Source organism: Mobula birostris, chromosome 28 (genome assembly GCF_030028105.1).
Source record: "Mobula birostris isolate sMobBir1 chromosome 28, sMobBir1.hap1, whole genome shotgun sequence".
NCBI classification, from domain to species: domain Eukaryota; kingdom Metazoa; phylum Chordata; class Chondrichthyes; order Myliobatiformes; family Myliobatidae; genus Mobula; species Mobula birostris.
In genome coordinates this window covers 43,985,845-44,013,685 of record NC_092397.1, presented here as the reverse complement: position 1 = coordinate 44,013,685, position 27,841 = coordinate 43,985,845, and the positions used below count along the sequence as shown (strand labels likewise).

Here is a 27,841-nt window from a genome sequence, read left to right as displayed (position 1 = left end):
ATTTAAGAAGTGAACAAATATTTTCTTTGCAACACCAACACATCTGCTGTGGATCCTTGGAGATGAAGAAGTATCTCATCCCAGCTGGTGATGTATTCTGTCTCTGAAATGAAGTTTTCTGTTGTAACTCAGTGAAATTCACTGGAACCGGGAGCTGAGAACACACCAGCATTTGTTCACTGGAGATCAGTTCTTTAACTGCATTGATTGTACAAAGGAGTCAAACATCGAACTTTCTGAATTGCCAGAGATTTGATCGTAGTGAGATATCATTCTCCTTCTCTCAGTGTGGGAAGAAATTCACTCACAGGCTACCCTCAGACATGCCAGTGAGTTCACAGTGTGGAGAGGCCATTAACCCGCTCTGTGTGAGGGAGGGGAACCACTCAGTCATCCAGTCTGAAGATACATCAGCAAGTTCACACCATAGTGAGATGCTCCATCTATTCTGCAAGCAGGAAGCCATTCTGTTATTGATCCCAAAGGTATATCAGAAAATTCACCAGTGAGAGAACATTGACCTGCTCGGACGGTGGGAAGGCATTCACACACTCAACCACGCCACAGTGACACCAGCGAGTTCACACCAGGGAGAAGCCATTCACCTGCTCTGAATGTGGGGAAGGGTTCACTCAATCATCCAACCTACAGAGACACCAGCGAGTTCACACCGGGGAGAAGCCATTCACCTGCTCTGACTGGGAAAGGGTTCACTCAATCATCTCAACTGAATGAACTCCAGCGAGTTCACACCGGGGAGAAGCCATTCACCTGCTCTGACTGTGGAGAAGAGTTCACTCAATCATCTCAACTGAATGAACTCCAGCGAGTTCACACAGAAAAGATGCAGTTCACCTGCTCAGACTGTGGGAAGGGATTCACTCGCTCATCCAACCTACAGAGACACCAGCGAGTTCACACTGGGGAGAAGCCATTCACATGCTCTGAATGTGGGAAGGGATTTGCTCGGTCATCTCAACTGAAGGAGCATCAGCGAGTCCACACTGGGGAGAAGCCATTCTCCTGCTCTGAATGTGGGAAGGGATTTGCTCGGTCATCTCAACTGAAGTTACATCAGCGTGTTCACACTGGGGAGAAGCCATTCACTTGCTCTGAATGTGGGAAAGGATTCTTTCGTTCATCTCAGCTCTTGAAACACCAGCAAATTCACACTGTGGAAAAGCCATTCATCTGCTCAGAATGTGGGAAGGGATTCACTGATTCAGCTCAGCTGAAAGTACATCAGTTTGTTCACACTGCGGAGAGACCGTTCACCTGCTCAGACTGTGGGAAAGGATTCATTTGGCATTCTCATCTACTGACACACCAGTTAGATCACACTGGGGAGAAACCATTCACCTGCTCTGAATGTGGGAAGGGATTCACTCGGTCATCTCAACTGAAGATACATGAGCGAGTCCACACTGGGGAATGGCCATTCACCTGCTCTGAATGTCGGGAGGGTTTCACTTGGCAATCTCAACTGATTGAACATCAGCGAGTTCACACTGGGGAGAAGCCGTTCATCTGCTCTGAATGTGGGAGGGGATTCGCCCGGTCATCTCATCTGAAGGAACATCGGCAACTTCACACTCGGCAGAGGCCGTTCACATGCTGTGAATGTGGGAAGGGATTCATTCGGTCATCTCAACTGAAGGTACATCAGCGAGTTCACACTGGGGAGAAACCGTTCAGCTGCTCTGAATGTGGGAAGGGATTCACTGAGTCATGCAACCTTGTGAAGCACTACCGAATTCACACTGGGGAGAAACCATTCACCTGCTCAGATTGTGGGAAGGGATTCACTCAGTCAGCTCAACTCAAGAAACATCAGCGAGTTCACACTGGGGAGAAACCTTTCAGCTGCTCTGAATGTGGGAAGGGATTCACTCAGTCATGCAAACTTGTGAGGCACTGCCAAAATCACACTAGGGAGAACCTGTTCACCTGCTCAGATTGTGGGAAGGAATTCACTCGGTCATCTGACTTTAAAATCCATCAGAGAATTCACACTGGGGGGTGCCACTCACCTGTTCTGAATGTGGGAAAGGATTCACTCAGGCATCTCAATTAAGACTATAAGATATAGGAGCAGAAGTAGGCCATTCGGCTTTTTGAATCTGCTCCGCCTTTCAGTCATCGGCTGATCCCATTCTCCAGTCATCCCCACTCCCCTGCCTTCTCCCCATACCCTTTGATGCCCTGGCTAATCAAGAACCTATCTCTCTCTGCCTTAAATGACTTGGCCTCCACAGTTGCTTGTGGCAATAAATTCCACAAATTTACCTCCATCTGAGTAAAGTCAGTTCTCCTCATCTCTGTTCTAAATGGATGTCCTCCAATCCTGAAGTCATGCTGTCTCGTCATACACTCCCCTACCATGGGAAATAACTTTGCCATATCTAATCTGTTAAGACCTTTCAGCGTTCGGAATGTCTCAATGACATTCCACCCCGCCCCCCACAATTCTCCTGAACTCCAGGGAATACAGCCCAAGAGAAGCCAGATGCTTCTCGTATGGTAACCCTTTCATTCCTGGCATTTTTCTTGTGAATCTTCTCTGAGCCCTCTCCAATGTCACTATATCCTTTCCAAAATAAGGAGCCCAAAACTGCACACAATACTCCAAGTGTGGTCTCACGAGTGCCTTATAGAGCCTCAACATCACATCCCTGCTCTTATATTCTATACTTCTAGAAATGAACGCCAACATTGCATTCACATTCCTCAACACCGACACAACCTGGATGTTAATGTTTAGGGTATCCTGCACAAGGACTTCCAAGTTCCTTTGCATCTCTGCATTTTGAATTCTCTCCCAATCTAAATAATCATCTGCCCGTTTATTTCTTTCACCAATATGCATGACCATACACTTTCCAACATTGTATTTCATTGACTACTTCTTTGCAGATTCCCCGAAACTATCTAAATCTCTCTTACGGCACTCTGTTTCCTCATCACTACCCACTCCTCCACCTATCTTTGTATTGCCAGCAGATTTAGCCACAAATCTATTAATCATATAAGTCATTGACATATATCGTAAAAAGCAGTGGTCTCAACACCGACCCCTGTGGACCTCCAGTGGTAACCGGCAGCCAGCCAGAATAAGATCCCTTTATTCCCACTCTCTGTTTTCTGCCGATCAGCCAACATTCCACCCATGCTAGTAACTTCCCTGTAATTCCACAGGATTTATCTTGCTAAGCAGCCTCATGTGCAGCACCTTTCAAAGGCCCACTGAAAATCCAAGTACACTACATCTACTGCATCTCCTTTGTCAACCCAACTTGTAATTTCCTCAAAGAATTGTAGTAGGTTAGTCGGGCAGGATTTTCCTTTCAGGAAACCATGCAGGCTTTGGCCTATCTTGTCATGTGCCTCTCAGTACTCCGTAATCTCATCAGTAACAATTGATTCCAGCAATTTCCAAACCACTGAAGTCAGGCTTTCAGGTCTATAGCTTCTTTTCTGCTGCCTTCCGCCCTCCTTAAATAGCAGAGTAATATGTGCAATTTTCCAGTCATCCGGTACAATGCCAGAATCTATCGATTCTTGAAAGATTGTTAGTAATGCCTACGCAATCTCTCCAGCTATTTCCTTCAGAACCCGAAGGTGCATTCCATCAGGTCCAGGAGATTTGTCCACCCTCAGACCGTTCAGCTTCCTGAGCACCTTCACTGCACGTACTTCACTTCCCTGACACTCCTGAATGTCTGATATAATGCAGATGCACTCCACAGTGAAGAATGATGCAAAATACACATTCAGTTCCCCTGCCATCTCTGTGTCTCCCACATCATTTTCTATTGGTCCTATATCTATCCTCAACTCTCTTAACCTTTCTGTACTTATGTAACTCTCACTTCGTCTAGTGACTTAATATAGGGGGTGATAGCCCCTGGCCCGGTCAAACTTAAGAAATCTCATTTGGGTGGATACTGCGCGATGTTTTCTCTGTTACAAATCAGTACGAGATAACAAACAGTACACAATATGCGATTAAACGACTGAGCTTTATAACTCTTAATTTGATGATGTGGTTAGTGACGAAAACAAAAAAGGAAAAGGGCCTATTCTCATGAAACACTCTATTGGGCAATGTTGGAGCTCACTGATAAGCTGTTCATCCACTATTGACCTCCTCCAATCCTCGCTGACCTGCAGACCCTCACTCCAAGGCCACTCCGTCTGAGGTCTGTCAACTCTCTCCATTCGCGTCTTCTCTCCTCATCTCTCCCTGGCAAAAAACCCGTGAATTCCCGGCTCCCAGACGTGCAAGAAAGAGCAACATCCTGCTCATTGGCTGGCATGCCCAGTTATCTCTCGTCATAACCCAAACATTGCTGCTACAGAGAAACCATTACCTCAGCAGTGGAACATTACAGAGAAGCCAATACATTAGCAGTGAAACCTTACAGCATGTTACACTTAAAAAATGCTTTTAGTATCTTCTTGATATTAATCACCAGCTTCCATTCATAATTCATCTTTTCCTTCCTAATGACCTTCTCAGTTTCCTTCTGCAAGTTTTTAAAAGCTTCCTAATCCTCTATCTTCCACTAACTTTTGCTTTTACTTTGGCTCTGACTTCAATTGTCAACCATGGTAGTGTCCTTCTTCCATTCAAAAATTCCTTCTTGTTAAGAATATATCTGTCTTGCACTTCCCTCATTTTTTTGCAGAAATTCCAGCCATTGCTGCTCTGCTGTCCTTCCTGCTAGTGTCCCTTTCCAGTCAACTTTGGTCAGGTCCCCTCTCATGCCATCGTAATTTCCTTTATTCCACTGAAATACTGACACATTGGAATTTAGTTTCTCCTTCTCAAATTTCAAAGTGAACTTGATCATATTTTGATCACTGTCCCCAATGGTTCCTCAACCTTATGCTCTCTTATCACCGACGGATCATTGCACAACACCAAATCCAGCACAGCTAATCCCCTAGTGGGCTCAACAACAAGCTGTTCTAAAAAGCGATCCCTTGGACATTTTGCAAATTCTCTCTCTGGAGGCCCAGTACTGGCCTGTTTTTCCCAATCCACTTTCGTGTTAAAATCACCAATGATTATCATGACATTGCCCTTCTGATATGCCTTTTCTATCTCCTGCGGTAATTTGTAATCCACATCCCGGCTGCTGTTTGGAGGCCTGTATACAACTGCCATTAGGGTCCTTTTACCCTTGCCATTTCTTACCTCCAACCATAGAGACTCGACACCGTCTGATCCTGTGTCACCCCTTTCTAAAGATTTAATGTCATTTCTTACGCACAGAGCCACACCACACCCTCTGCCTACTCACCTATCTTTCAGACACACTGTATATCCTTGGATATTCAGCTCCCAATAGTAGCCATCCTTTAGTCAAGTTTCAGAGGTGGACACAACGTCATACTTGCCAATCTGTAGCTGAATTTCAAGATCATCCATTTTAATTCTTAAGCTACGTGAATTCAAAAATATCACTTACAGAACAGTATTGAATGAATATCAGTGAGTAAACACTGGGGAGAAACTGTTCAACTGCTCAGACTGTGGGAAGGAATTCACTTAGTCATTGCAACTGAATGAACATCAGAGAATTCACACTGGGTAGAAGCTGTTCATCTGTTAGAACTTTCATCTCTGCTACCTATACACCAGACAGTTTTCAGCAGTGAGAGGACGTTGACCTGCTCACAACTGTGGGAAGGCATTCACACACTTATCCACGCTGCAGAGACAGTGGTGGGTTCACACTGTGGTGAGGGTGGCCACCTGCTATGAATGTGGGATGGGTTTCAATCAGTCATTCATCCTTGTGTCACCCTACCGAGCTTTGACCCATCGATAATCGGAGAGATTAGAAGCTTGAGAAAATGTAATTCACTCAGGTTCACCAACCAAGTATTAAAGGAAATGGTTCAGGGGAGGTTATTTTTGAGCTTTCAGCAGTGGCCAATCAGCATTCAGGACTGATTATCAAGAAGATCTTAAAGTTGGGCAGGAGCAAGTGGAGCAGCCAGTGTCAGAGTGGGCACAGTCAGAGTGGAGACTTTGAGGCTTTACCTCTTCGAGGTTTCACTTAGAGAAGGCAAAATTATGCCGGAGGTAGAATTTTTTGCTCCCTTCTTTACATTTGCTCAGGTGGAACAGTAGAGATGCCAGGCAGGATAGTGGAAAGCTCCTCTTGCAGATGTCGGAAGGCAGAGGACCCTCCTGTGTCCCTGATAACTACACCTGTGAGAAGTTCATCCATCTTCAGCTCCGAACAATCCGCATTAAGGAGTAGGAGCTGGAAGCTGATGAACTCCAGATTATTCGGGAGGCTGAGAGGGTGATAGATAGGACATGTGGAGAGATAGTTGCACCCATGTGCACAACACAGAAAACTGGGTAACAGTCAGGAAGGAGAAAGGGGGAAATGGTGAGTGCAGTGTACCCCTGAACAACACATACATCACTTTAGACACACTTGGGGGTGGTGGGTTGAACTGGCAAAGGAAGGTCATAGCAGTAAAGTCTCTGGCAGGTAGTCTGGCTCTGAGACTGAGAAGGGAAGGGTGGAGAAGAGGCGAGCTGTGGTCAAAGGTGAATCATTAGCTCAGGGAACTGACTGGTTGTTTTGTGGGTGAGAATGAGATTCCAGGATGGTATGTTGCCTCTTGTGTGGTTGGGTCTGGGACATGTCCGACCGAGCGCTCAGCATTGCTCATGAGGGTGAACAGTGAAGGTTGTGATCCATGTGGATACCAATGATATGGGCTGGTAGTGTAACAAGGTTCTGCAAAGGGAGCTCAGGGAGTGAGGTCCTAAGTCAAATTGCAGCTCATCCAGGGCTGTGACCTCGGGACTGCCATCTGTGCCATGCGCCAGGAACTGGAAGATTATACAGTTTGACATGTGGATAAGGAGTTGGTGCAGGACGGAAGGCATAAAATTTTTGGATCATTCCAACCCGCAAGGACTGCTGTGTCCACAGGAGCGTGAGCGTGTTGGGGGAGGTTGAGTGGGCAGGCAGGTCTCTCTCTCTCTCACACACACACAAACACATGCAGCGGAGTATGTGGGAGAGGAGTGAGAAGGGTAAAGGGGAAGGAGGGAGGGCTCCTTCACAAAGTCCCAGACTGTCCCAAACCTCTCCATCTGGAATTGGTCCCAGTCCCGACCCCAGGCTGGGGTTGAGTATTGAGTTGCCTTGCCGACAAGAAAATGAATTGTTGGACAGCATCTGGTTAATACACATCGATAATAAATTCAGGTTGAACTTGAACATTGAAATGTATTGTTTGTAAAACATGTACTGATGAGAAATGGTCTCAGCGAAGGTCCGAGAGTGGAAAATGAACCGGTGTTCAGCCCCACTGCTCCGTGCCGGACAAGAACCCCCCACCTGAGTCTGACCCAGCTGTCTGTTCTTGTCCCTGCTCCCTCTAAAATTTCCACTTTCTGTACCTGTCCCAGTGCCTTTTATTTTCCTTCTGTTACAAGAATCACCCCTTGTAATAATGATCAGTGGGATTCAGTGAATCTGTATTTACCGACAAGTCACTTCTACTGCCTTCTCCCTATAACCTTTGATGTCCTAAATAATCAAGCACTGATCAACTTGGGTTTTAAATAAACACGATGACTTGACCTCCGAGCTGTCGATGGCATTGAATTTACCTGTTGGCTGAAGAGATTCCTCTTCATCGATTTGAATGCAGGCTGTCTGGTGTTAGACATTTTGACGCAAGGGGAATAATGATGCCAACTATCAGCTCTATCTATCTATGTCTTCCGTGATCTTGTCAAGTTTTATCGGGTCACCCTGAGCCTCCTCCACTGCAGAGAAAACAACCTCAGTTTGTCCAAACTCTCCTTGCACAGTAACTCATGATTCTAATTCCGACAACATCCTGGTGACTCTCTTGTGCACGCTCTCCTGTGTATCACTCTGATAGTGGAGAAAACAGAGGCAAGGGAGAAGAGATGGGCAAAGTTGATTGGAAGGGGACACTAGCAGGATAACTGCAGGGCGGCGATGGCTGGAATTTATGGAACAATGCAAAAGACGCAGGATAGATACATGCCAAAGACGAAGACATATTCTAAAGGAAGGATGAGGCTATCGTGGCTGATGAGGGAAGTCAAAGACAGCATAAAAACAAAAGGGAGAATTGCCGAGCGACATGACCCATGGGCAATGCAGTGGCAGCCAGACCGATAGCACTGAGGTTGGCTCTGAGGCTCAGAAGGGAAGGGTGGAGTCAGGTGGAGCAATAGTCATAGGGGACTCGGTAATCAGAGGGACGGATAGGAAATTCTGCAACAGCAGAAGAGATACCAGGAGAGCGTGTTGCTTACCGGGTGCTGGGGTCCAGAATGTCTCTGAGCAGTCGCAGAATATTCCTGAAGGGGCCGGTGAGCAGCCAGAGGTCTTGGTACATATTGGTACCAATGACATATGCAGGTGAGGGGTAGAGCAGTAAGTTTAGGGAGTTAGGAAGGAGGCTAAAGAGCAGGACCTCCAAGGTGATAATGTCTGGATTACTCCCTGTTCCAGGAGATAGGGAAGGCAGTTTAGCCGAATGAGTGGCGGAGGAGATGCTGTAAGGTCGGGGTTTCAAGCTCTTGGATCCCTGGAACCTTTTCTGGGGAAGGGTTGACGGGGACGGGTTACACCTGAACTGGAGAGGAACCACTATGACGTGGGCGGGGGTGGGGAGGAACGGGACTGCTACTGGGGAGGATTTAAATAGATCTGCAGGAGGTTGGGAACTGAAGTGAAGCGGCAGAGGATAGAGAGGTTGACGGCCAAGCTGAGACAGCATGCGGGGAGTTTGTGAGGACGGAAAGGGAGATGACGGAGTAAAGTTGCACTCAGCTAGATGGTTTGAGTTGTCTATTTTAATGCAAGAAGTATTAAAGGCGGATACTAAAGGCTAAGTATTAAAGGCCATATACAAGGCGGATGAACTTAGACTGTGGATCAGTACATATGGAACTATGATGTCGTGGTCATTACGGAGACTTGGACGTCTCAGGCTCAGGTACAGCTGCTGAGAGTGCAGGGCTTTCGATGTTTCCAGAAGCACAGGGGAGGGAGCTTGGCTTGCCAATCAGTGATGGTATCATGGGTACTGAAAAAGAGAAAGTCGTGGAGCAACGATTGTCCACTGAGTCAATATGGGTAGTAGTCAGAAACAGGAAGGGGACAGTAACTCTGCTAGGTGTTTTATATAACCCCCCCTCCCCATTAGTAACAGAGACATCGAGGAGCAGGCAGGGAGGTAGGTTCTGGAAGGGTGCAATAATAATTTGGTGCTTGTAATGGGTAATTTAACTTTCCTAAGCATCTCCTTCGAGCAAGGGGTTTGGATGGGTTGGAGTTTGTTAGGTCTGCTCAGGAAGGTTTCTTAACGCAGTACGTAGATAATCCAACAAGAGCAGAGGCTGTATTTGATCTGGTATTGGGAAATTAACCTGTTCAGTGTGAAGTCTTTCAGTGGGAGAGCTTTTTTGGCTGTAGTGATCATCACCTATCTCCTTCACCACAGCGCTGGAGCGGGATAGGAGCACACAATTTGGGTAAACGTTTAATTTGGGTATGGGGAAATATCATGCTATTGGGCAGAAACTCCGGGGCATAAATTGTGGGCAGATGTTTTCAGGGAAGTGCACAGCAGAAACTGACAATAAACTGGACTGGTCAAAGAACACTGAGGCTGTCTACAAGAAGGGTCAGAGCCATCTCTATTTCCTGAGGAGACTGAGGTCCTTTAACATCTGCCAGACGATGCTGAGGATGTTCTACGAGTCTGTGGTGGTTTGCTGTTGTGTGCTGGGGCAGCAGGCTGAGGGTAGCAGACACCAACAGAATCAACAAACTCATTCGTAAGGCCAGTGATGTTGTGGGGATGGAACTGTACTCTCTCACGGTGGTGTCTGAAAGGAGGATGCTGTCCAAGTTGCATGGCATCTTGGACAATGTTTCCCATCCACTACATAATGGACTGGTTGGGCACAGGAGTACATTCAGCCAGAGACTCATTCCACCGAGATGCAACACTGAGCGTCATAGGAAGTCATTCCTGCCTGTGGCCATCAAACTTTACAACTCCTCCCTTGGAGGATCAGACACCTGAGCCAATAGGCTGGTCCTAGACTTAATTCCTGGCATAAGTTACAGATTATTATTTAACAATTTATGGTTTTAATACTATTTAATTATTTATGGTGCAACTGTAACGAAAACCAATTTCCCCCGGGATCAATAAATAATGACCATGACTATGACTATGAAATGTTGCAAATGCTCACGGAACACTTGCATGGCGCTCTGCACAGGTATGTTCCATTGAGGCAGGGAACGCATGGTAGGGTAAAAGAATATTGGTGTACAAAGGATGTAGAAAATCTAGTTAAGAAGAGCAGAAGAGGTTATGAAAGTTCTAGAAAATCACAAAGTTGCCAGGAAGGAGCTTAAGAATGTATTAGGAGACCGTGACAAGGCCTCGGCAAGCAGGATTGAAGAAAACCCGAAGGCATTCTACAAGTATGTGAAGAGCAAGAGGATAAACCGTGTTAGAATAGGACCAATCAGATGCGATAGTGGAAACATCAGCATCGAGTCAGAGCAAGTAGTGGAGGTACTTAACGAATACCTTACTTCAGTATTTACCAGGGAAAGGGACCTTCACAATTGTGGAGATGACTTACAGCGGACCAGGGAGTATAGTTTTAAGGTGCTCGGAAGGAGATACAAGGGGATGTCAGAGGTAGGTTTTTCACACAGAGTGGTGGGAGTGTGGAATAAACTACCAGTGTAGGTGATAGAGGCGGATACAATAGGGTCTGTTAGGAAACTCTTAGATAGGTACATGGAGCTTAGCAAAATAGAGGGCTACACGATAGGGAAATTCTAGGCAGTTTCTAGAGTAGGTTACATGGTAGAAACAACATTGTGGGCCGAAGGGCCTGTAATGTGCTGTAGATTTCTAGGTTCTACGGTCACTCTCTCTTATCAGATTCTTTCTTCTCCAGACCTTTCCCACCCACTAGGCTTCAAATATCACATTTTAACTAACCTCCTTCCCCTCCGATGATAACCGGAACCTTTTAATTCTGGCATTTTCCCTCAGTGCTGAAGAGGGGACGCGGCCGAATCGCCGGCTGTTTATCCCTTCCAATAGATGTTGCCTGAGTTGGTGAGATCCTCCAGTGTCTTGTGTAAATTCCTTTGGACTTCCAGCATCTTTTCTCGTGTTCGTTCGACGAATCCCCGACCGTGACCCGGCGATCGAATGCGCATGCGTAGTGGTCGCAGCCAGTCCGGGAAATCACGCAAACACGAAGAATTCTGCAGATGCTGGAAATTCAAGCAACACACATCAAATTTGCTGGTGAACGCAGCAGGCAAGGCAACATCTCTAGGAAGAGGTACAGTCGACGTTTCGGGCCGAGACCCTTCCTCAGGACTCAGCACGGCACTTTTACAACATTATAGAAAAGAAAATTCTATCTGTACGGCACTAAATGAGATCTGCATAGGAGCAATTCAGATAATGTGCAGCCATGCACACACACACAGCTTAGAGAGAACAGTGAACACCAATGGAGAAAGTCAAACTGAGCCAAGTCACAGGCTGCAGACGGGCAGAAATGTCCGTTTTTTATACAGAGAGGAGGACTGTCAGAGGAGTTGATGGCCAGTCCAGATGCCGCACTGTGCCCCGTTAGAGGATGACTTCTTCCCAAAGTTAGGCTGAACCTCACTGTAACAGTGTGGCGTCAGAGCTCAGGAGAGAGACGAAAACTACCTCGTCTGAAATATGACCATGAGATAAATGAGCAGAAATAGGTCATTTCCCTCATCAGATCTTCTCTGCCATTTCATCATTGACGATCCATTTGTCCTCTCAGCCCCAATATCGTGCATTCTCTCCCGACTAATGAAGAAGCCATCAATCTCTGCCTTAAATGTGCCTAAACACCTGGCCCGAGGCAATAAGTTCCACAGATTCACTGCGCTCTTTTGCGCTCTTGGTAAAGAAAGCCCTCCTCATCTACATTCTAAAAAGACGTCGTTCTATTCTGAGACTCAGTCCTCTTGGCATTACAGACTCCCCCGCCACAGGAGGCGTCCTTACCACATCCATTCTATCGAGACCTTTCAATATTTGATAGGTTTTCTATGCGGTCCCCTCATTCTTCTCGATTTCAGTAAGTAGGGGCCCAGAGCCATCAAACGCTCCTCATATGACACATAAGACTTTCATTCCCGGAATCATTTTTGTGAGCAACACAGACAAAATGCTGGAGGAACTCAGAAGGTCAGGCAGCATCTATGGCAACAATAGTACAGTCGACGTTTCAGGCCGAAACCCTGCAGCAGAGCTGGAGATAAAAGGAAATAAAATGTGAAGAGTAGATTTGAAAGGTGTCGGGTGGGATTGAGAGAGAAACGCCAAACGATAGGTGAAACTCGAAGGCGGAAGAATGAATAAAAGAGCTAGGAAGTTGATTGGTGAAAGTTACAGTGTGTGTGTTGCAAAGATTTCCAGAATCTGCGGATTTTCTCTTGTTTGTAAAATTGGGCATACTATACTTAGTTATATTGTGTTGGAAAACATCATTCTGGGTTGTGTAGGTTTTATTACTGTGAAACAGTTGTTCACACACTGTTTCAGGGTGAAGCATATTAGGTAGAAAGAAATCAAATTTGGATTCGGGATGCCATATGGCAACTGTAAAAGTCAAAGTGAGACCAGACTGTATTGTGCACAGTTCTAGTCACCCAGTTGCAGGAAGGATGTCATGAAGCTGGAAAGTGTGGAGGGAAGTTTGATGAGAATGTTACAGACACTGGAGGATTTGGATTATCAGCAGAAGCTTGGACAGACTGGGACTCTTTCTCTCCTGAGAGAGTAAGGAGCTATCTGGTGACCTTCTGGAGGTTTAGAAAGTCAATAGGTGATCAGTCTTTGTGTCAGTGTGGGGAAACCTAAAATTAAGGATCATTGCTTCAGATGAAGGGGAAACATTTAAAGGCTACCTGAGGGGCACAGCTTTTGACACAGACGCTGGTGTATATATATATATATATATATATATTTATAGAACATAGAAGTTGTCAACAAGGATACAATAATCATGTTTCAAAGCCATTTGCCTTTCCTCAGACAAGTGTGGTGGGGTGTGTTGTATCATTGATTAAGGAGACCAACACTGCAGTAATTAGGGAGGATTTTGATGAGGTGATGTTAGTAGAGCTTCTAAATAATATAATGAATGGTGATTTGATGGGGTTATACTGCTGGCCACCCGATAGGGTGAGATATTGTGGAGGAGGCATGTTGGTAAATCACACAGAGGGGAAATGGGAACAGGCTTGCAGCAGTCGGGCATTTTGGCGTTCCCAATATTAACCAGATTACCTTTGTATGAAAAGCAGAGTTTCCAGGAGTAATTTGGCTGATGCGGGATCAGTTCAGCCCAAAGCAGAAGCAGTGAAAGGAAGGATGAGGCAACCACGCTAACAACTGAGACAAAGGCAGCATAACAGAACATGTGAGGGCAGAGAATATATTTTAAAAAGTAGGAAATTAAAGGATTAGGGGGAAAACATGGAAAAAAAAACAACAGAAGACAACTAAAATAGCAATATGGAGAGAACAGATAAGTTATAAAACTAAACTGGTCAGTAATATAAAATGAAAAAGAGGGAAGAATGGATCGGGTTTCAGGTTTCCCATTCTCATCTTCGGCCTCATATCCCTCCCTCCTTGATGCTCTTTCTACAATATTTAGTTTATTCTATATTTCTTATTTTAACTATTTTCTTTTACAAATTGCAGTATCCCGTTGTAGTAAACAACAACGTTCATGACGTATGTCCGTGATAATAAACTTGATTTTGATTCTGATACTAATCACCTTCATTGCTCGGTGTACAAAAAGCACTTTAATGAGCTTGGGCAACATCACTCAACTTTACTCGCCCCAGCACTGGACGGCTGTCGCAAATTACAGGGTGATCGTGGTCATTTAGGGAAGAGGGCCACAGTGTGACAAAAGCATGTCAATACAGATAAGTGTGAGGCGGTGCACATTGGAAAGTCAAACCAGTGTAGAAGTTACACTATAAATGATCGGTCATCAGTTAGTGTAATGGACCGGAGAGATTTAAGGGTAAAGTGCACACACAGTTCATTGAAAGTGCTGTCACTGGTAGACAGGGTGGTGAAGAACAGGTTTAACATGCTGGTTTTCATTAGTCGGGGGACTGAGTATATCAGTCGGGACATTATGTTACAGTTGTGTAAGTGATTGGAGGCCACATTTGCCGTTTTGTTTACAGTTCTTGTCACCATTATAGGAAACGTGGTTGAACTGGGGAGAGTGTAGAAAAGATTTCCAAGGATGTTTCCCGGACCTGAGGTTTTCAGTTCCACAGACAATATCCGTTGTCCTTTATTCCTTGGAATCAGAATCAGATTTATCACCGTGTTATATGACATGGAATCGGTCGTTTTATTTTGACGGCAGTACAGGACTATGAAGGTGCAGATGTGAACATTGTGTCAGTATAACGCCAAGAGATTCTGGGAATCGCGAACAACGCGGACAAAATGCTGGAGGAACCCAGCAAGTCAGGCAGCATCTCCCACCAGAGTCCTGATGAAGTGTCTCAGCCCGAAATGTCGACTGTTTATTCCCACCATTGATGCTGCCTGACTTGCTGATTTCCTCCAGCATTGCGTGTGTATTGTGTCATAGAGAGTGTGTTAAATGGGCCAACGGCTTAGACTAGTGGCACTGTGTTTGTGGGTCCAAACACATCGACGGATTTCTCAGCGCCTCCTGTACAAAATGAAAAGATTTCTCTGTTACGGAATCGCCTCTCTCCCCAGCTCAGTGCCGAAGACGGAAATAACCGCAAAGACGAGGAAATCTGCATTGCTGGAATTTCAAGCAACACACATATAAGTTGCTGGTGAATGCAGCAGGCCAGGCAGCATCTCTAGGAAGAGGTACAGACGTTTCGGGCCGAGACCCTTCGTCAGGACTAACTGAAAGAAGATCTAGTAAGAGATTTGAAAGTGGGAGGGGGAGGGGGAGATCCGAAATGATAGGAGAAGACAGGAGGGGGAGGGATGGAGCCAAGAGCTGGACAGGTGATTGGCAAAAGGGATATGAGAGGATCATGGGACAGAAGGCCAAGGGAGAAAGAAAAGGGGGGGGGAACCCAGAGGATGGAAAAGGGGTATAGTGAGAGGGACAGAGGGAGAAAAAAGAGAGAGAGAAAAAGAATGTGTGTATATAACTAAATAAATAACGGATGGGGTACGAGGAGGAGGTGGGCATTAGCGGAAGCTTGAGAAGTCAATGTTCATGCCATTAGGTTTTAACCGCAATGTTTTAGTTAGTTTCAATATTTCAGCCCTAAAGCAGAAAACAGGTCAACGATCGGAAGAGAGAAGGCGGGCAATATAATAACGAAACGGCTTAAAACAGAAAGTGCTGCCTTTAATCTGGATGGAATTTTCTTTCCAGTGAACATTCCGGCTTCAGTGACGGACATGGACTAGTCTGAGTGTCGGCAGTGTCCTATTTTGATTGGAAACGGCGAGTTTTTGAGGAGAGAGAAACACAGAAAAATGAAGCCGCCAGGAGCTAACAGCAGAATGTCTCCGCCCCGTCCGCTCACTGCCTTTAAATTGCTCGGCACTGCCGCCTTTCTCTTCATATCTCATTCCGAGTGCGGACTGATTTTGCAGAATTGCCGACATGACTGAGACTGCCGCACCCGCCGCCGCAAAGAAGACTCCCAAGAAGAAGGCGGCCGGCCGGAGCAAGCCAGCAGGCCCCAAGCTGGGCGAACAAATCGATAAGATTGTGGCGGATTGCCGCGATAGGAAGGGTATGTCCGGTGTGGCCAAGCAAGAAGCCTGGCGCCAAGAACCCAGCGGCTGAGATAGCAGGAACTAAGAAACCCGCGGCTAAGAAAGCAGGAACTAAGAAACACGGGGCTGAGAAAGCGGGAACTAAGAAACACGCAGCTGTGGATTTCGGCCTTCCTCTCAGCAATCAGAAGCTGAAGGATTTGGTCGGGTAGATTTGCATGCAGGTTGGGAATATTTCGACCTCGAATTCGACTTCGATGCGAGTATGCGGGAAGTTGTCAAAATATCCCTCTAGTGTTTGAGGATCTCATACTGGAGATGCAGTATCACTTTACCCTGCCGCTTTGTTTTTGGACCACGTCATCATCATCTCGGTCCCTATCTTTCCTTTATTGGGATCTTCCTACTCTTCAACATCCCTTCTGGAGTTTAAGTTACAATAGTGGAGTTATTGCCTATGGATAGTGTTTTGGATTTGGGGTCTTTTTTATAGGGACTGTGTGCTGTGATCTGGAGGTTGTGCGGTAGCTAATTGAGGGGTGTTGTGGGGAGGGACATGCCCGGTGGTAGAGTTAGGTAATGGGGGTTGAGAATTCATGGTGAAGGGAGGTGGGGTGGGGTGGCAATTGGCATTGCGGGGGTGGAGGTGTCCCCTGCAGTAGGGGGGAGGGCTGAAATAGGAGCCTAACTGCTGGTGATATTGGGTGAATTTGTCCCCTTGATGGGGTAAGGGCTTGGGTTTCAGGGCAGGGCCATGTGCTGGGGATGCATCCTACCCCATGGGGGCAAGCTGGGAAGTTGGGGCGACTCTTGTGTCTAGATCAAACTGGTCATTACAAGTCTATTCTTTCTAGTGGTTATCCCTTGCAGAGTTATAATTTCTCACTTTATCCCTTTCTATTTGGGGAGTTAGTTTCCGTTTTGGGGCCTAGTTGTTAGGCTCTATTTCCCAAGAAAGACGTACCTTTCCTATTTAATGGTCACCTGTCTTAATTTTCTTTCAGGGTGGATGACTGATGAGGATCCTCCTCTTCCTCCCTCCTCTAATTATCTCAATGTTTTTAATTATTGGGTGCAGTGTTGGCCCTCCAGTGGGTATATTTTATATTGTTGGCCTAGCTTTTTAGGCCTCATTTAGGCCATTTGGGGAATACGTCTGTAGTCTCTCAATCCATCTCCTCTCTGCTCTTTTTCTTTGGAGGTTTGACCAGTTTATGTTGGTTTCCAGGCCCAGGATTGCTAAGGAATACATTCCATGCTCCAGGAAGTGCCTCCTAACTGGTCTGTTTTGGCTTCCTCATGTGATATTACTGAGGTGTCCAGTGAGTCTGGTTCTCAAGCTGTTGCCAGTCTCCCCTATGTATATAATATGGCATTGCTTACACTGGATTGCATATACTACATTCTTTTGTTCGCAATTTATCCTCTGCTCTATCTTGGCCCACTTTCCTGTAACTCTGTTGTGTATGCCTTTTGAAATTCTTATATATATGCACACTCTGCAGTTTCCCACCTTGCAGTTTTGCGCTGTTCGTACTTTGGCAGTGACTAGTATGTCTTCTAAGTTTCTACCCCTTTTGAAGGCTGAGACGATGGTGTTTTGTCCCAGTGTCCCCACTTCCGCTTTTAGTTCTTCAAAGTGTGATTTAACTGTCTTGTGGATTTTCACTGCCATCAGACTGTTACCAAGGGTAGTTTCCATGTTGTGTTGTCCCGTGCCGTGATTTGTGATACTTTTTAAAAAGTCAGATTTGATGTGTCTGCTGCAGCCGCTGTGTCTAAGTGCAGAGAAGAGGATAGTAGTGGCTTGGTGGAAGTCCTCTGCCCTGGTGCAAATGCGGTGAAACCGGGTCAGCTGTCCTTTGACAATGCCTCTGAAGGTGTGTTTGGGATGGTGGCTCCCGGTGTGTAGGAGGGTGTGTGTGTCTGTGGTTTTAAAGAAAACTTTGGTGGCTAGTTTCTGGCTGCCATTTTCTGGTGCTTATTTAAATACTGTAGTGTCCAAGAAGTCAATTTTCTCCCTATCTGTTGCGGCCTTAACCTTAATGGATGGATGATGAGTGTTTAGGATTTGAATAAATTCCTCTAATTCTACCTCCGAGTGCGTCCGCACTCCCCAAATGTCATCCAGGTATCTATAGAGACACATGGGTTTTTTGGGACTCTTTGAATAAACTGTTTCCTCCCATTTTGCCATGTATATATTGGCATAGACTGGAGCAAACTTCTTTCCCATCATTTTGCCCTTGACTTGTAAGTAGAATTCATCATTGAATTCAAAGTCATTTTTAGTTAGGCTGAGGTGAAGGAGTTCTATCAAGGCCTCGTCTGGTCTCTCTAGTTGAAGGTTCTCCTGAAGGATATCCCTCACTGCCTCTATACCCCTGTCTGTTTCTATATTGATGTACAGGCTTTCAATGTCCATGGTGAAGAGTATGGCCTCAGGGGGCACTGACATGGAATGGACTATCCGGACAAAGTGGTACGTGTCCTTGAGGTAGCTGGAGTGTTTCTGCGATAGTGGGTTAAAGAAGGCATCAAGGTATTCTGCTATCCTGTATGACTCACTGCCGCAGTCCGACACGATGGGCCTGCTGGATAGTATTTCTCCCGGAACAGCCCATGAGTCTGGGTTCTTGTGTATTTTGGGGAGGATATAGAACTTTCTTGCTCGTGGCTGTATCCCTGTCAGGTACTCCACCTGTTTCTTCCTGAGGTATCTAGTCCTTTCTAGTTCTCGCAGAATGTTCCTAATTTCTGTGTGTGTTTCCCAGTGTATGGGTTCCTTTAGTTTAGTGTAGCGCTCCGTGTTGTTTAATTGCCTGTGTGCCTCAAGTAGATATTGCTGTTTGTCCATGATCACTATGCTGCTCCCTTTATCCTCGGAGCCTAACCACTGATGATATTGGGTGAATTTGGCCCCTTGATGGGGTAAGGGCTTGGGTTTCTGGGGGTGTGTGGCAGGGTTGGAGATGTTAGATTTAGGGGTAGGGTAAAGGACTGTTATATAAGCCCTTTTGTGTGGTGTGGTTTGGGTTATTTGGGGTGCTGTCCGGTCTAGTTGGGGTGCGCGGTCCATTGGAACTTATGGTTATGGTGAAAATTAGGGTTCGGAATGATTATGGGGTGGCGTGGTGCTGGTGATGTGGGGTGAACCTGGCTCCCGGGTGGGAACAGGGCTAGGGTTTATGGGGGTGTGCTGAGGTGTTGGCGGTGCTCAGTTGTGGTGTATGGCTGGGTAGCGGATTGGAGTTCAGGTTCGAGTTCGTTTTCGAGTTCGGGTTCGATTTTGTGACCGATTTCGAGTTCGAGTTGGAGTTGGAGTTCAACTTCGAGTTCAAGTTCGAGTTGGAGTTGGAGCTGGAGTTGGAGTTCCATTTCCAGTTCCACTTCAAGTTCCACTTCCAGTTCCACTTCCAGTTCGAATTCGAGTTCGACCTCAAGTTTGACCTCGAGTTCGACTTCGATTTTGACTTCGAGTTTGACTTCGATGCGAGTATGCGGGCAGTGGGCAAAATATCCCTCTAGTGTTTGTGGATCTCGTACTGGAGGTGCAGTATCACTTTACCCTGCCACTTTGTTTTTGGTCCACGTCATCATCATCTTGGTCCCCAACTTTCCCTTACTGGGATCTTCCTACTCTTCAACATCCATTCTGGAGTTTAAGTTACAATAGTGGAGTTATTGCCTATGGATAGTGTTTTGGATTTGGGGTCTTTTTTATACGGACTGTGTGCTGTGATCTGGAGGTTGTGCGGTAGCTAATTGAGGGGTGTTGTGGGGAGGGACATGCCCGGTGGTAGAGTTAGGTAATGGGGGTTGAGAATTCATGGTGAAGGGAGGTGGGGTGGGGTGGCAATTGGCATTGCGGGGGTGGAGGGGGTCACCTGCAGTAGGGGGGCGGGCTGAAATACGATCCTAACTGCTGGTGATATTGGGCGAATTTGGCCCCTTGATGGGGTAAGGGCTTGGGTTTAAGGGGGTGTGTAGCAGGGTTGGAGATGTTAGGTTTAGGGGTAGGGTAAAGGACTGTTATATAAGCCCTTTTGTGTGGTGTGGTTTGGGTTATTTGGGGTGCTGTCCAGTTTAGATGGAATGTGCGGTCCAGTGGAAGTTATGCTTAAGGTGAAAACTAGGGTTGGGGATGTTTGTGGGGTGGCGTGGTGTTGGTGATGTGGGGTGAACCTGGCTCCCGGGTGGAAAGAGGGCTAGGGTTTATGGGAGTGTGCTGAGGGTTAGGGTTAGGGTTGGAGTTGGAGTTGGATGTTAGGTTTCAGGGCAGGGCCATGTGCTGGGCATGCATTCTACCCCATGGGGGCAAGCTGGGAAGTTGGGGCGAGTGCTGTGTCTGGATCAAACTGGTCGTTACAAGTCTATTCTTTCTAGTGGTTATCCCTTGCAGAGTTATAATTTCTCAGGTTATCCCTTTCTATTTGGGGAGTTAGTTTCCATTCTGGGGCCTAGTTGTTCGGCTCTATTTCCCACGAAAGATGTACCTTTCCTATTTAATGGTCGCCTGCCTTAATTTTGTTTCAGGGTGGATGACTGATGAGGATCCTCCTCTTCCTCCCTCCGCTAATTTTCTTAATCTTTTTAATTATTGGGTGCAGTGTTGGCCCTCCAGTGGGTATATTTTATATTGTTGGCCTAGCTTTTTAGGCCTTCTTTGGGCCGTTTGGGGAATATGTCTTTAGTCTTTCAATCCATCTCCTCTCAGCTCTTTTTCTTTTGAATTTTGACCAGTTTATGTTGGTTTCCAGGCCCAGCATTGCTAAGGAATACATTCCATGCTCCAGGAAGTGCCTCCTAACTGGTCTGTTTTGGTTTCCTCATGTGATATTACTGAGGTGTCCAGTGAGTCTGGTTCTCAAGCTGTTGCCTGTCTCCTCTATGTATATAATATGGCATTGTTTACATTGGATTGCATATACTACATTCTTTTGTTCACAAGTTATCCTCTGCTCTATCTCGGCCCACTTTCCTGTAGCTCTGTTGTGTATGCTTTTTGAAATTCTTATGTATATGCACGCCCTGGAATTTCCCACCTCGCAGTTTGGCGCTGTTCGTACTTTGGTACTGACTAGTATGTCTTTTAAGTTTCTACCCCTTTTGAAGGCTGAGTCGATGGTGTATTGTCCCAGTGTCCCTCATTCCACTTTTAGTTCTTCAAAGTGTGTTTTAACTTTTAATCCCACTGTATCCTGTTACCAAGGGTAGTTTCCGTGTTGTGTTGTCCCGTGGTCGGGGATTTGTGATACTTTTTAAAAAGTCAGATTTGATGTGTCTGATTCTCCGTCTGCTGCAGCCCCTGTGTCTAAGTGCAGAGAAGAGGATAGTAGTGGCTTGGTGGAAGTCCTCTGCCCTGGTGCAAGTGCAGTGAAACCGGGTCAGCTGTCCTTTGACAATGCCTCTGAAGGTGTGTTTGGGATGGTGGCTCCCGGTGCGTAGGAGGGTGTGTGTGTCTGTGGTTTTAATGAATACTTTGGTGGCTAGTTTCTGGCTGCCATTTACTGGTGCTTGTTTAAATACTGTAGTGTCCAGGAAGTCAATTTCCTCCCTATCTGTTGCGGCCTTAACCTTAATGGATGGATGATGAGTGTTTAGGATTTGAATAAATTCCTCTAATTCTACCTCCGAGTGCGTCCGCACTCCCCAGATGTCATCCAGGTATCTATAGAGACACATGGGTTTCTTGGGGCACTTTGGATGAACAGTTTCCTCCCATTTTGCCATGTATATATTGGCATTGGCTGGAGCAAACTTCTTTCCCATCGCTGTGCCCTTGACTTGTAAGTAGAATTCATCATTGAATTCAAAGTCATTTTTAGTTAGGCTGAGGTGAAGGAGTTCTATCAAGGCCTCGTCTGGTCTCTCTAGCTGAGGGTTCTCCCGAAGGATATCCCTCACTGCCTCTATACCCCTGTTTGTTTCTATATTGGTGTGCAGGCGTTCAATATCCATGGCCTCAGGGGGCACTGACATGGAATGGACTATCTGGACAAAGTGATACGTGTCCTTGATGTAGCTGGAGTGTTTCTGCGATAGTGGGTTAAGGAAGGCATCAATGTATTCTGCTATCCTGTATGACTCACTGCCGCAGTCCGACACGATGGGCCTGCCGGGTGGTATTTCTCCCGGAACAGTCCATGAGTTTGGGTTCTTATGTATTTTGGGGAGGTTTTACGAAAGAGGGTTACAAAAGTACACCTAGACTAAGATGTTAACTGTCCTGTGCTGGCACCAGTGGGATCAACAGTTGATCTGCCACCTGTCTTCAGGAGAAAGAGAGATAAGGAAGACAATGGAGCAGCATTTGGAAATGTTAATGAAGAGACTGGAGAGTTTAACAGAAGGAGACACGGTCTGAGAGCTGTCAAGATCGGCTCCTTTTTGAACCCTGAACTGTTTGAAGTGATGGACAGGCGATACCCCAGCAAGGGGATAAAAAAGGACAGGTCCGCTAAGGCAGAACACACATGACACCCCGAGGTAACGAGACCTTGGAAGCGGTGCGTCTCCCACAAGTTGGTGGGACTTTTTGGATGGCTGATCACGGGACCAAGCCATAGTCACACAGGGCGGAAAGGAACGATCGGCGGGAACCTGGTGTGTGTCCGCCCTTGCCTGGGTGCCAGGTTCACTGCAGAGGAATGATCGTATCTGAAATGGAGGGGTCACAGTCAGTGACCTCAGAAGATATTACAAAGGGCTCGCCCGAAAGCTGACTGTGAGGAATATCGAAGGTCTGTAGCCGTTTTTGAATATTCATTCGCTTTCTCTCTCTCTCTCCCACGGCAGTGATTACTGTGAACGGAACTGAATTTAATTGAACTGAACTTTGCGTCACTTTGAAACTGGTCATTTACCCCTAGACGACGATAGAGCTTTATTGATCCTATTATCCTAGATCTGTGTACATGTGTGTTTATCATTGCTGAACTGTTGCATTTATTATCCTTTTGATTAGAGTACTGTGTTGCTTATTTCTTTAATAAAACTTTCTTAGTTCCAGTAATCCAGACTCCAACTGAGTGATCCATTTCTGCTGGTTTGGCAACCCAGTTACGGGGTACGTAACATAAGTGGGGTTCTCGTCCGCGATTTTGAATGCTAAATTTGGGACGGAGTAAATTGATTGGGTTAAAATTCCCGAAAGAAAGAAAAGACAAACAGCAGAAATGGAGATTGAGGAATTTCTAAAGGCGCCGACCTTGGAGGCATTAGAGGATGCCATGAAAGCAGAATTGGCAGCTGTGGCCAAACGTTTGAATCATTTTAAGGGGAAGTCGACAATGAGGAGAGAGGAGGTACACAGAGCTATCGTAGAACAATATGTATCTAAAGGTGTGTTTCCCCAAGGGGAGCTGGAGGTGATATCTATTGGAAAACCTGGTGGAGACGCAGTACAGGTACAGCTTGAAAAATTGAGACTCGAGCACGAGTTCCGGGTACGGCAGCTAGAACACGAAGAGAAGCAGTTAGAAAGGCAGGAGAAAGAGAAGCAGTTAGAAAGGCAGGAGAAAGAGAAACAGTTAGAAAGGCAGGAGAGAGAGAGACAGTTAGAGTGAGAAGAGAAGCAGAGGGAAAGGGAATTTGAGCTGGAGAAGTTAAAGATAAGGACAGAGCAGGGACCTGTGCCGAACCAAGATGGAGGGTTCAGGGCAACCCAGGAGGTTAGGCTGGTTCCCCCATTTGACGATACCGATGTGGATCGGTACTTTCTCCATTTCGAAAAAGTTGCTACAAGTCAGGACTGGCCGAGGGATGTGGGCTGTTTTGCTTCAGAGTGTACTGTGACAAGAATACACATAGATAAGATGTTAGCTGTCCTGTGTGATCAGCAGTTGGTCTGTCACCTGTCTTCAAGAGAGAGATAAGGAGCACAATGAAACAGCATCTGGAGATGTGTAATGAAGGGACGGGAGAGAGAGAGCTGTCTGGAGCGGCTCCCCCTTTGAACCCTGAACTGTTTGAAGTGATGGACAGGCGATACCCCAGCAGGGGGATAAAAAGGGACAGGTTCGCTAAGGCAGGACACACGACACCCGAGGTAACGAGACCCTGGAAGCGGTGAGCCTCTCACGAGTCGGTGGGACGTACCGGACCTTAAACGCACAGGGTGGAAAGGTACGATCAGCGGGAACCCGGTGTGTGTCCAACCTCGCTTGGGTGCCGGGTTCACTGCAGAGGATCGACCGCATCTGGAGGAGGGGTCACAGTCGGTGACCTCAGGTAACATCACCAAGGACCCGCCCGAAAGCTGCTTGTGAGAAACATCGCTTGTCTGTGAGTGGAAGCCGTGTCTGAATGATCAGTCATTCCCGTTCTCTCTCTCTCTCTCCCCCTCCACGTTGTCCATCACCATGGCAACGATTACTGCGAACTGAACTACTAAATTGGACTGAACTTTGTGTCACTTTGAAATTGGTCATTTACCCCTAGACAACGATAGAGCTTGATTGATGCTGTTATCTTAATTCTGTGCACATGTGTGTTTATCATTGCTGAACTGTTGCATTTATTATCCTTTCGATTACTGTGTTGCTTGTTTCTTTAATAAAACTTTCTTAGTTCTAGTAATCCAGACTCCAACTGAGTGATCCATTTCTGCTGGTTTGGCAACCCGGTTACAGGGTACGTAACAGTACTGAAACGGAAAGCCCAACAAGCTTACTCAGCTTTGTCCGCGGAAGATGCCCAGAGGTATGAGGTGGTGAAAGAGGCCATCCTCAGGATTTATGAATTGGTCCCGGAGGCATACTGGCAGAGGTTCCGGAATGCGAGGAAGCAGTGAGACCGCACGTACTTAGAGTTTGCCCGTGAGATGCAGACATATTGTGAGCGTTGGTGCGCCTCGAAGGGGGTAGATGGGGATTATGACAGACTGCTACAGCTGATCCTGATTGAGCAGTTTATAGGTTGTGTCCCTGAGGGTATGAGGCCCTACCTAGATGAGAAAGAGGCGGCCACGTTAGCCGCAGCTGCTAAGTTAGCGGATGAGTACGCGTTGACGCATAAAATGAAGTTTGCCCCTAGTAAAGGCTACCAGAAGGGTCGTCAGGACAGCGGAGAGAGTCCGCCGGAAAAGTCAGTAAGTAAGCCGGGGACTAGTGAGAAGGATAAGGTAGACTGGGAGCAGTCTGGTAGGAAGTCTCCTGGGGTCGTCTGTTATAATTGTGGGAAAGTCGGACACTTTGCGTCCAGGTGCTTTGCCCCAAAGAAGGAGACGGGAAAAGGAAAAACGGCGATTTTGACTGGCTGTATCGAGCTGGTAAACAAACCGCTAGGAGAGGAAAGGTCTGCCAAAGTTCAGGAAGGGCGCGAGAGGTTTATCTCGGCCGGATTGGTGTCGGTGAAGGAGGGGTTAAACCCAGTTCCAGTGCGGATCTGGAGAGACACGGGAGCGTGTCAGTCATTGATATTGAAGAGTGTATTAGAGTTTAGCTCAGAGACCCAGACTGGGGAGGTCAAGGTAAAAGGTATTGGGGAGGGACAGAGGCAGGCCCTTTGCACCAGATACACCTACAAAGCAACTTGGTCTCTGGACTAGTCACGATCGGGGTGAGGCCCGAATTACCAATGAAAGGCATGGAAGTCTTGCTCGGTAATGACCTCGCGGGGGGAATTGTGTTCCCAGCCGTGAGGTTGACAAGTCAGCCTGCCAGCATTGAGGCCCCGCCCATGGACTCACAGGTTCATCCCGGGACTGCCGAAGTAAATTTAGCTGAGACGTTTCTACCAGCCTTGTACCAGGGGGAGGTAGAAAGTGAAAAGAAGGAGTGTAGTGAAACAAGAGGTAGTGAGGGAGCTGAGACAGACTTAGCATTAGCCAGGAAGGAATTTGTGCAGGCGCAGGAGCGAGACGAGGGGCTGATGGTTTTGGCGGAGACAGCTCTCTCTGACGCAGAATTAACAAGGGAACCAGTAGGCTATTGTGTGGAGGAGGAAGTGCTACGGAAGAAAGGGAGACCAAGTACCGTACCCGCAGATGAGGAAAGGGGGATGTTGCAAAAGAGTTATGGGGATGAGATTTTTAACCTGGCCCACAAGGTACCCCTCGGTGGACATTTTGAGGTGCTGAAGGAAACAGTTGGCGGAATCATGAAAGAGGTTTACTGGCTGCACAGGAGGAAGGATGTTATTGATTATGGCAGACGCGAACTGAGACGGTCACAGGCTTTTGATATGCTAACGAACCTAGTCGGTGTTAGCGCGGAAATCAATGAAGCTAGGGTCCCCCTGATAAGAGAAAAAAAAATTTTGAAACGATGAGTATGGTATCGACCAGATGGGAGAAGGCTATTATTTTGGCCAGCTCTGCTGATAAGGTCTCTCCCTTAATCCCCGAACAAAGCGACTCTTTAGGAGAAGTAATTAAATGGCTCACACACGTGTGTTTGATTGTCCCGAGGCGATGCAAAGAACTGGGACGTTGGGTGGTGTTTGTCACGCTAGGTCAGCCTAGTGAGCAACAATCCTATAGAATGAGTAATACAGTGACAAAAGGGCTAACGAACACAGAAGTGTATATTTGCGATGTAATACGGCTGTCTGAAGCCAGCTTGATAGTGAACCTTGAAAAAAATGAGTTCAGCCACACGAAGGTCACTTATCTGGGAATTGTGGTAACACAGGGGCAGCTGGCAGCGATGCAAGCTAAGGTGCGGGCTATCTCTGACATCCCAACCCCGACAGACAAGAGGGCCCTCAGAAGGCTCTTGGAGATGGTGGGGTACTGTAGGAAGTTTTGCAATAACTCTGCGGTTACTACCCCTCCCCCTCCTACTAAGCCCTTGCGAGAGAAAACTAAGTCGGGATGGGACGACCCTTGTTATCGTGGTCCGGACGAAACCCAATGGGAGGTTACACTGATCACAATTCATCAGTGTTTTCAGTCACTATGAAGTTTGCTAAATTGGAGCCTGGTTTAGGGGATTATTAATAACACATATAAAAGGAACAGAAAATGTGATTGCTGACTGTCTGTCAGGGTGTTGACAACTTAAAATTCTCTGTATTAGCCAAATAGCTGATGAAGATGTATATTTGTGTGTATCAAATAATGTATTCATGTTTGTAATTTTTACCCCGTAAAAATCCTTAAAGGTGAGGGGTGTGACGAAAGAGGGTTACAAAAGTACACCTAGACTAAGATGTTAACTGTCCTGTGCTAGCACCAGTGGGATCAACAGTTGATCTGCCACCTGTCTTCAGGAGAGAGAGATAAGTAAGACAATGGAGCAGCATTTGGAAATGTTAATGAAGAGACGGGAGAGTTTAACGGAAGGAGACACGGTATGAGAGCTGTCAAAATCGGCTCCTTTTTGAACCCTGAACTGTTTGAAGTGTGATGGACAGGCGATACCCCAGCAGGGGGATAAAAAGGGATAGGTCCGCTAAGGCAGGGCACACACGACACCCCGAGCTAATGAGACCCTGGAAGCGGTGCGTCTCCCACAAGTCGGTGGGAGTTTTTGGAGGGCTGGTCGCGGGACCAAGCCATAGACGCACAGGGTGGAAAGGAACGATCGGCGGGAATCTGGTGTGTGTCCGCCCTTGCCTGGGTGCCAGGTTCACTGCAGAGGAACGATCATATCTGAAATGGAGGGGTCACAGTCGGCGACCTCAGAAGACATTACAAAGGGCTCGCCCGAAAGCTGACTGCGAGGAATATCGAAGGTCTGTGTGGAAGCCATTTTTGAATATTCATTCGCTTTCTCTCTCTCTCTCCCACGGCAGTGATTACTGTGAACTGAACTGAACACAATTGAACTGAGCTTTGCGTCACTTTGAAACTGGTCATTTACCCCTAGAAGACGATAGAGCTTGATTGATCCTATTATCCTAGTTCTGTGTACATGTGTGTTTATTCATTGCTAACCTGTTGTATTTATTATCCTTATGATTAGAGTACTGTGTTGCTTATTTCTTTAATAAAACTTTCTTAGTTCCAGTAATCCAGACTCCA

At 46.6% G+C, this 27,841-nt stretch overlaps 1 protein-coding gene across 1 annotated transcript; it reads left to right on the top strand.

Annotated features, from left to right (window-relative positions):
- Positions 1 to 296: 296 nt before the first annotated feature.
- On the top strand, positions 297 to 3,501 carry LOC140188876 (uncharacterized). The gene has a single exon (XM_072245537.1). The coding sequence runs from the start codon at positions 845 to 847 to the stop codon at positions 2,072 to 2,074; it is 1,230 nt and encodes a 409-aa protein (XP_072101638.1). The 5' UTR covers positions 297 to 844; the 3' UTR covers positions 2,075 to 3,501.
- The last annotated feature ends 24,340 nt before the right edge of the window (positions 3,502 to 27,841 follow it).